This window comes from Nomascus leucogenys, chromosome 8 (assembly GCF_006542625.1).
Source record: "Nomascus leucogenys isolate Asia chromosome 8, Asia_NLE_v1, whole genome shotgun sequence".
Classification (NCBI taxonomy): Eukaryota; Metazoa; Chordata; class Mammalia; order Primates; family Hylobatidae; genus Nomascus; species Nomascus leucogenys.
Genome location: NC_044388.1, coordinates 68906619 through 68916588, shown reverse-complemented (window position 1 = coordinate 68916588; position 9970 = coordinate 68906619). Strand labels below are relative to the sequence as shown.

The following is a 9970-nucleotide window of genomic DNA, read 5'->3' as shown; positions in this document are numbered from 1 at the left end:
TAATACAAGAAAAATGAGAACAGTGGTTATCTCTGGCATGAATAGCATAGCAGGGCAGGTAACGTCCCCCCCCCCCCGCCCCTTTTTTTTAAACTTCATACCCTTTTATATTGATTTTGTGTGTGTACAATATATAGCACTTGAGGTTTTTAAATGATAAGTTCAGAGTTAACAGTGTGACATGGCAGTCAAAAAATCCAAATCTGCTCCTAGATGGCATTACTAGAAATACATAATCTAGAACATGGGAGGTAATTACCAGACTTCAGAATTAAAATGTATTGGCTTTATAACCCTTATGAGGAGTCGAACTTGTCACTTTCTCAGTGTAAAAATTATTGTGTCCGAGTGGTTTCTGCACATGGTCACAGGGACGAGGTAAGTTCTACTTCAGAGCGCAGAGCGCAACGCAAGTGGTCACCAAATATTTGCTCAGCGTTCTCAGAGTCCCAAATACCGTGTAAGGCAAACGATGTTTTACGCTTTTGTTTAGCCTTTCTCCTTAAGAATGTTTTAAAAAATTCAATTAATAGGCTGGGCGCGGTGGCTCATGCCTGTAATCCCAGCACTTTGGGAGGCCAAAGCAGGTGGATCACTTGAGGTCAGGAGTTTGAGATCAGCCTGGCCAACATGGTGAAACTCCGTCTCTACTCAAAATACAAAAATTAGCCAGTCGTGGTGGCAGGTGTCTGTAGTCCCAGCTACTCAGGAGGCTGAGGCAGGTGAATCGCTTGATCCCGGGAGGTGGAGGTTGCAGTGAACCGAGATTGCGCCACTGCACTCCAGCCTGCGTGAGAGTCACCACCGACTCTGCCTCAAAAAAAAAAAAAAAAAAAAGAAAAGAAAAAGAAAAAGAAAAAAAATTCAGTTAATAGATGAGCATAAGATATATTAAAGAAAACCCATCCACAAGCCTGAACTCTTAAAAAAAATCGTTTTATTGATCCTTTACCATACAAAATTTATTCAAATTACACCCATTTGAAGTGGTAAGATCACAGCTAGAGAACAGGTCACCCTGTAACAAATCTATTTACAAAATCCATCATAAAAGCTTTTTTTTGTTTGTTTTTTTTTTTACATTATATTACATATTTTCTTTTTTAAACTAGCATACAACACAAAGCTAAACTGATTAGTAGTTTGCCTACTCCCAATTTCGGGAGAAATACTTTCTTTTTACAAAATCACGTACCCCGTAGGAAAAGAAATTCCCACACCCTGACAATTGCCACCTGACTTACTCTGCAAGCCATCTTCCTGCAAATCCCTCCTTCTCATACACACGAGTTGTCATGCACACACTGAATTCTTATTTTCTTTTTCCTGAAAGCTTAAGCTTTAAATACTGCAATTTTATTTACAAATCTACACGTACAACAAAAATGAAAACAAGAACCACAACAAAGAACAGAAAAACAAAAACAAAATAACACTCTTAAAAAATTACAAACCAGCTAGAAAGTATTCTGGCAGTGTTTACAAATTAATTGCTATTTTTGTACAAAATTGCTAAATAATGAAAAAGTGAGTAGACTACATATCAACTTAAATAAAACGATTGCTATGCACAACTCTGTACATATAAACACATTCCTAACACTGTTTGACAGCTGTGTTGCCCTTTATACATTTTATTTTCTAAGGCTCACGCAGTCATAATTCGCACACTTGTAACTTTTAGCCATTTCGTGTGTGAGCTTTAATAGCAGCAACTCAATGGTACCAGGAAACCTGCATACTTAGTACTTAAAGTAATGCAAATACTGTAGTACTAACCCACTTTGTGTGCCGGATACTAAGACAAAAAGAAAATTACTTAATGCAAACAAAATACAGTATGGACATCTAATTAATGTACGCCAGTCAAGCCTAGTAACTGGAAAAAAATCTTATGCATGAAGGAACTTTTAAGACTTATTAGTATTCCTTTCATTTTTAAAACAATAAATACGGCATTACATTATGAAAAAATTCAACAAAACACACAACAATCTAGCCAGGTGAGCTCAGTCTTTAGACTTTGGAAAAAATCAGCTTTGTGCAGCTGGCAAAGAGAATTACACAAAGCTGGAAGCAGAGGCAGCTAACCAGATGAGATAAATATGGGAAATGGGGAAAAGCTTGGCATAAATGGTTTCCCATACAGGAAAAAACCCCACAGTGCATTTCCAGTAGGCACTTAACACAAAGCTCCCTCCCCCTCCCCCACCCCAATGCTTCATCTAGGACCACACCGACATTTTGTACCAAGTCCAGTGTGTGTGAGGGGAGGAGGCCAGGGATGGAGGCTGAAGAAGAAAAAAGGAAGATAGTCTGCACCTTTGTTTTTCTTCCCAAACATACACCCACGCATACCCACACAAAGAGTTTAAAGTGCTGGTGTCATCTGTCTTGACCCCACCACCACTTTGCATATTGTGGAAATCTACCTGGAGTAAACTGGCTGGGGCTCTTGTGGTTTTTTGTGTGTTTTTTTTTTCTTTTTTTCCCTAAGGGATATTTTCAATTCAATTAAACATGAGTTGAGTGCCTACTATGTGCCTACCATTGGGTCAGGCACATAGCATTTCAATTTAACTGTTCGTTTCGAGGTTTGTTCTTTATCTGACTCCCTCATTCCCGCAGTCCTTAGCATCCAAGGAATGGACCAGAGATACTACGTCATATTCCCAGTGGGAGATGGCCACTGCCACCTGCCCAAGGGAAAGCCATTCTTGGACATAACTGGTAGGATTTGCAGCTGACACAAAGCCTCCAACTTGGGACACCATTCCTGAAGAGTAAAGCGGGAGACACCCTGGCATTGTTTTGCTTCATTTTCTACGTCCCCGACTTCCCTTGGTCCAACTTATTCCTTCACAGAGGAAGGGGAACGGGTTCTCGCCAGAACTATTCCAGCCCCCGACACAGGGCTGCTCCCTGTTCCTGCCAGCTTAAGGAAATGCCACTCACACAATGGGGATGTCTTTCTCCCTAGAGGTCTCTCCATCTGACCCCATCCTGAGAAGTGGTCTCCCTGAGTGCGGTGTAAGAGAGCCCTTTCCCCTGTCACAGGGCCCCGGGAAGCCCAAGGATGGAGGGACCCATGCCTGCTGCTCCTTGGGGCTGTTACATAATCTGACCTGGTTCTCCTTTCTAATGGGCCACCCATGGCAGCAAGCCCCAGGACTGACTCGCTCCAAGCTCCCCCTCCTGGGAATGGAAGCACGATGGGACAAAGCTCCTTGCAGAGGCTGATAAACCTTAGATCACACAGGTTTAGATGCTCTGATCAGTAGAGGTTCTCTCCCTCTGCTTAAGTAATATGAATTCGCAAAAACCGCTTCAAAGTAAACAATTAAATTGAAATGGTGATGGGTGCCACAGGAATGCTTAAATGGCAGCTAAAATAATAAAAAGTCTAAAACAATCCACAAAGAACTAAGTAGGCATTTGCTACAAATCAACTGGAAACTCACAAACACATTGGGGACAGGGGAATGGGAGTGGTTCATGGAGACAGGAAAATCCACAACAGCTTAGAGTGGCAGAACTCTACTAGTCTTCTGTATCTGCAACAAGTATATTTGAAAACAGGTTCTTCATCCAGAAGGCTGTGGAGGTTTTCTTGACCTCCTACTGGGACACACAGTTCATAGCTTAAACTGAATTATGACAGTAATTTAAATATTCCTAAGAAGAGCTGAAGAAATCCATTTCATACTTTTGCATGACTTCAAGTTTGCATTTGCTGCAGTTCCATTCCATATTAGCAGACCCCAAAGACATGCATTCTGCGGAGAAGGCACGGCTTGAAATGCTATTAAGGAAGATTGCTGTTTCCCAGCAGGCCAGGTGGCCAGACCCCATTCTACAGCCCATCCGTCAGGCACAGCAAGCCAATCCGGGGAGGAAAGAGGAAGGAAAAGTCGGGGTGAGAGACACCTGATTGCACATTTTCTCACTTGCTGACTTAGCCAGGAGATCTTGGAGCCTGGAGCAAAGCAGGGCTTTCCCAAGGGAGCCTGCAACTGTGCGTTTAGACAATTTGTTTATTAATTTTTTAAAAAATTCATTAAAATGTCAGCTTTCTTCCGAAGTTTGTAGTTTACTTCATGATACTCTCTTGGAGGAAGAAGGTAGGAAGGGACAACACTGCATGACAGGTGTTCTGGTTCCATGATAAAAAAATATCGGTTTTTAAGGAGAGTTCACACGAAGCATAATCAACTACACATGAAGTCTTCCACCAGTGGGAGCTTTTCCAAATCATAAGCATCAAAGAGATCGCTGATGCCTTCCTCCTCCCCGAGGCTCAGGAGATAGTCCTCTTGCAGCAGGGGAGGCAGTAAGTTCACAAACGGTCCTTCTAGGTTGGAAGGAATTTGGTCCTCAGTCTGCTGTAAGAGGTTGGCTGGGGAGGCCAGAGGAGAAAGGTTTCCCATAGAAATTGAGCAATCACTATGTCCTGAGTTGGTTGAAGCCAAGTCTGAAAGGAAAACATTGGTGGAAACAAAAAATAAGTTAGAAAAATCAAACGAATTTTTCTGGAAGAATGTATATGTTGCTGTTAGAAAAAAGCACGTACCTTCCGCTAATAATGACGATGAGATGACTTTATGATGCACATCACCTTTTATGCTAACAGGTACAAAAAAGTTCCTTGCCACCCAACTCCCCCTTTTAATTTTTGAGACAGGGCCTTATTCTCTTGGCTAGAGTGCAGTGGTGTGATCATGACTCACTGTAGTCTTGAACTTCTGGGTTCAAGGGACCCTCCCACCTCAGCCTCCCAAGTAGCTGAGACTCCAGGTGTGAGCCACCATGCCTGGTTAATTGTTTTTTGTAGAGACAGGGTTTTGCCATGTTGCCCAGTCTGGTTTCGAACTCCTGGGCTCAACTGATCTGCCTTCCTCGGCCTCCCAAAGTGCTGAAATTACAGGTGTGAGCCACCATGCCTGGCCATCTTTCTTTGGCCTTAGTCTGCTCACTCATTTTTCAAATAACTACTGTCAATAAACAAGAACGCAAATAGCTTCAATGACGAGAGGATAACAAGTTCAAAAACTTCTCTCTGCTATCTAGTCACTGTTTTAAGAAAATCCAAACAAAACAATATATACATACTGAAAAGTTGGCTTCCTAGTAGAAACTCACCAACTGAAAAAAGAACTTTTTTTTTTTTTTTTAAGAGATGGCATCTTGCTATGTTGTCTGTGCTGGAGTGCAGTGGCTATTCACAGGTAAGCATAGCTCACTCTAACCTCGAACTCCTGGGCTCAAGCGATCCTGCCACCCCAGCCTCCCTGTAGCTGGGACTATATGCAGAATTCACTGATTTTAACTCAGTCTTTTTTGAACAACCAGCTTATTAAAAAGATCTCTAAAAATACATACAATAAGACATATCCACTTTGGATTTCTGTGGTGAAGAAAGATGACCTTTTGTTTTACCATTTCAGATGATGTACTTTTGCTCAATATTAAATCAGACTTATTCACTTAAATCACCCTTATTCTTGCTGCTATATAGGGAGACAATAAGGAAAAAAATTGCATATATATCCTCAAGCTAGGAAATGGAAAAATATTTACTGCAAAGAGCTTCCTTTGCTCTTTGCAGAGCAGGAAGGAGAAGTTAGATTTCTTTTCTTTTTTTGAGATGGAGTCTCGCTCTGTTGCCAGGCTGGAGTGCAGTGGCGGATCTCGGCTCCACTGGTGATTCTCCTGCCTCAGCCTCCCGAGTAGCAGGGGTTACAGGCACGCGCCACCACGCCCAGCTAATTTTTGTATTTTTAGTAGAGACAGGGTTTCACCGTATTGGCCAGGACAGTCTCGATCTCCTGACCTTGTGATCCGCCTGCCTCGGCCTCCCAAAATGCTGGGATTACAGGTGTGAGCCACTGTGCCTGGCAAGACTTACTTTCCTAGGGTTCTCCTCCCATATCCTTTCCCCATCTCACTGGGGGGAAAATAAGACAAAAATTCTCCGAGAAAGGCTTTTCTCTTCAAACCTTTTTCATTTCCCTCTCTGATGAGCTCTGCAGTGTGATTCAAAGTTGTGTGGCCAAGTGCCTCTGATGATCCACCAAGACAGTTCACAGCTTTGCTCCTCACTTTAGCCGGTTTTCAAAAACGCTGCAAGGAAACGTTCTCTGCCAATAGCAAAAGCCTGAAGCGACTCCATAAGTGGGTGAAGGAGCCGTTTTTCCCAAATCATTATTTTCTTCTGCAAACCAGTCAGAATGTCTTTTAAAACATGTTACCTAATACCAATAGAAGTTTGTGTTTCTTGCCTAGGCTGTGGTTCCAATACAGATGGTTCTAGTCACCCTCATTTTTAACATAGTTTCTGAAAGACAAAAGTGGAGTTTTTACCTTTGGAAGCAGGTTTAGGGATATTCCCATTGTGGTCTTGGTTGTTTGTTTTCATTGGACTGTGTGTTTCAGTCTCTTCTGGACATAAGTAAACCTCAATGGGCCCTTGGGTACTTGCCAAATGTATTTGTAGGCTCTATGAAGAGAAGTGGGAGAAGTTCGAATCAGAAGTTCTTTTAGAAATAAAAGCCATAGTGATTTTTATCTAAAAATGGAAAGTAAGGACAATGTTCATTGTTCACTTGCTTTTTCCCTACTAGTCCAACTCTGTGAAAGACTGTCATCCTCTAGAGCAGGGGTCAGCAAACCACAGCCTAAGGGCCAAATCCAGTTCACCAAGTGGCTTTGTAAATAAAGTTTTATTGGAAGAGACTCACACCCATTCCCATTGTTTATTATTGCCTCTGGCTGTTTTCATATTACAATGTCAGAGGTGCACAGTTGAATAGTCTAGACACAGGCTGTACGGCTCGCAAAGCCAAAAATATTTACTATCTACCTGGCAATTCAATGAAAAAGTTTGCTGAGTCCTGCCCTGGAGAAAGAAAACTCTTTTAGGGGGCTTTGGGGGAGAGGGGAGTCAGTCTGAAAATAGCACAATGGGTGAGGTGAATTGTGTTCTTTGGATATATTCTTTTTCTGCAAATTATTACAAGGTCTTTCAAGTGTTCCAAATTCAGTATTTCCATGTTATTATCCTTTATGGTAGGACTTTTTCATGTTGAACTGTATACTGATGAATAGTATTCTTAAGTGCTAGGAACTGCATCTGTTAAGAGAATGCAGCGTACTAACATTTAAAAATCTTTTTCATCCAGGTCAAAGAGCTATTATTATCTTTTAAGGTAAGAAGTCTACCCTAGATGGAAGCGTGTTAACTTTCATTCTCTTTTTATCTCCTATGCATTTTCTTTTTACGACAACTCTTTATGTTATAGTTGTAGTCTAGGCCTCTATCATCCAAGTATATCTGAAAATTATAAAAATATGCCCCCTACTTTCTTACAACATTCTAATCTATCAGCTAACCCAAAGCCCCATTTGATCTCTCAAAATGTTATAAGTTAGGGAGAGACTTTAAAACATTTATATATCTGTTCGTGGTGGGGACCATATACAGGATAATCAATATAAACTTTCCAAAGTGATTCAAATTGATCAAAACCATTGATGACACATCATGAAAAAGGGAAAGTATGAGAGGGACAGGGTATCACATACCACTTTGACCTGAACACCCTCCTAGGTCAAAGTTAGGTTGTTTGAATACTCAATGAACATCAAAGTTGGGTTGTTTGAATACTCAGTGAACATCAAACCATTGAAATGTTTTAAAATGTATGGTTAAATAAAATAAATGGGAAAGAACCATCAAGTTCATAGGAGGGGGACAGACTTTAACTATGAGTCAATGAGTCATTCAATTTCAGGTATTCCAAAAAGATCTTTGCAGATGAACAAAGACGCTGTCTCCTTACCTCTATTGAGTCAGGCACTTCAAGTCTTGTTTCTGGAGGGGCTTTCACAACTATAACAGTTTGGTCTTTAAGGCCACTAATTTTTCGAATATCTTGATATGTAACATAAGCTAACGTAAAGAGTGTCAAGGAATCTTCCATCTAATTACCTCAGATACAAGTATGACGAAAATGACAAAATAGATGCATGGAAAATTTTAAAGTATTTTATGACTTAGAAGTATGCATATGTGGCCAGGCGCGGTGGCTCACGCCTGTAATCCCAGCACTTTGGGAGGCCGAGGCGGGTGGATCACGAGGTCAGGAGATCGAGACCATCCTGGCTAACACGGTGAAACTCCGTCTCTACTAAAAATACAAAAAATTAGCCGGGTGTGGTGGTGGACGCCTGTACTCCCAGCTACTCAGGAGGCTGAAGCAGGAGAATGCGTGAACCCGGGAGGTGGAGCTTGCAGTGAGCCGAGATCGCGCCACTGCACTCCAGCCAGGGCGACAGAGCGAAACTCCTTCTCAAAAAAAAAAAGTATGCATATGTCTCCCTTCTGTATCTGCAAATGTTTAGGGTCTCCCATGAATCTTCATTTCTGGTTGACACTCTAAACAACTAAAGAAATGAATAGCTTTATCCCACCCATTTCTAAAAAGACTATGGCTATTTAAAATATTAAACATAGAAAAAGAATAGTTAAAATAAATGATCATATGAAAATCAAAAACTAAGTGGTCAGAAATTTTGTCTTGAAGCCAGGGTCCTTTGCAGCACAGGCATTCCATGAACTCCAATAAAGTGTTCTGTCACTCAAACGGAATGATGGCAGATTCCAATTTGCAGGAAAAAAAAATGTAATCTCTATTAGCCATAATTTTTTTGAAACTCCAGTTACTTCTATGTATAAGCAAGTGTCAGCAGCCACCAAATAAATAAATAAGTAACAAATATATTAGTGGAAGAACTCAGAATACTGCTCAGACAGACAGCTTGTTAAGTGCACCTGGGTTGGCTGTGATTCTGTATTGCCTACAGAAAAGTGTCATTATTTCTGTTAGAAAAATTATCCTTTGCATGATACTATATTAACTCTATCAATATTTCAGTGTGCATGAGGAAGAAAGCCGTTTCCAGGTGCTCTGCGACTTGAGTGAATTTGAGAAACACTGATTCAGGAAAAGAGAAAAGAATAATATCTCAGTGCTCTTGGTAGTTATTTCTTTTTTCTTTTTGAGACAGAATCTTGCTCAGTCACCCAGGCTGGAGTTCAGTGACCCAATCTCAGCTCACTGCAGCCTCTGTCTTTGGGGTTAAATGATTCTCGTGCCTCAGCCTCCCAAACAGATGGGACTACAGGCGTGCACCACCATGCCCGGCTAATTTTTTTTTTTTTTTTTAGTAGAGATGCGGTTTCACCCTGTTGCCCAGGCTGGTCTTGAACTCCTGGACTCAAGTGATCTGCCTGCCTCCGGCCTCCCAAAGTGCTGGGATTACAGGTGTGAGCCACGGCGCCCGGCCTTGGTCATTTTTTCTAAGCACTGAACAATTCTTTTAAATGTCCTGACAGCAACGCCTAAAAGGCTATCATGAAAGAATATGGTACTTACGATATGACAAAAGTATTCAAGTAACCTTGACACTTGGCACGAAAAGAGATAAGTCTGCATGGCTGTCTTATATAAGGGACATGGAGTAAACAATTAATGCACAATGTCTTTAGCCAGTTATTATTTTTTATACGAACCCACAAAAAATTCCTAGGATAAAACAGCAAGTAACAAACCAATGAAGGCATTTCAGCAGGTAGTATAATGTATTTAATGGCTAATAAAGTCTGTGATCTAATATGTTTAATATAAAAAAGGGGGGGCTTAGAGACCCTAGAACAAATCATGTCCCTTACGATAGTAGCTTCTTTTTTATTTCTTTTTGAGACGGAGTCCCACTCTGTCACCAAGGCTGGAGTGCAGTGGCACGAACTCAGCTCACTGCCGCCTCTGTTTCCCAGGTTCAAGTGATTCTCCTGCCTCAGCCTCCCGAGTAGCTGGGATTACAGGCGTGAGCCACCGTGCCTGGCTGTAGTAGCTTCTTATTAGAAACTGGATGCAGCTATGGAACTACTACTCCAGAAAGACAGCACATT

The 9970-nt window shown here is 41.4% G+C and overlaps 1 protein-coding gene across 2 annotated transcripts in view; it reads right to left on the bottom strand.

Annotated features, from left to right (window-relative positions):
* Window positions 1-917: 917 nt before the first annotated feature.
* E2F3 (E2F transcription factor 3) overlaps window positions 918-9970 on the bottom strand; it is a 91962-nt gene continuing 82909 nt past the window's right edge. For both annotated transcript variants that reach the window (XM_030817369.1, XM_030817371.1), the window contains exons 5-7: window positions 7839-7953; window positions 6361-6496; window positions 918-4471 (exon numbers count right to left, since the gene is read on the bottom strand). In XM_030817369.1, the coding sequence (XP_030673229.1) occupies window positions 4209-4471; window positions 6361-6496; window positions 7839-7953 (514 nt within the window). In that variant the 3' untranslated portion in view covers window positions 918-4208. The remainder of the gene's footprint in view (window positions 4472-6360; window positions 6497-7838; window positions 7954-9970) is intronic.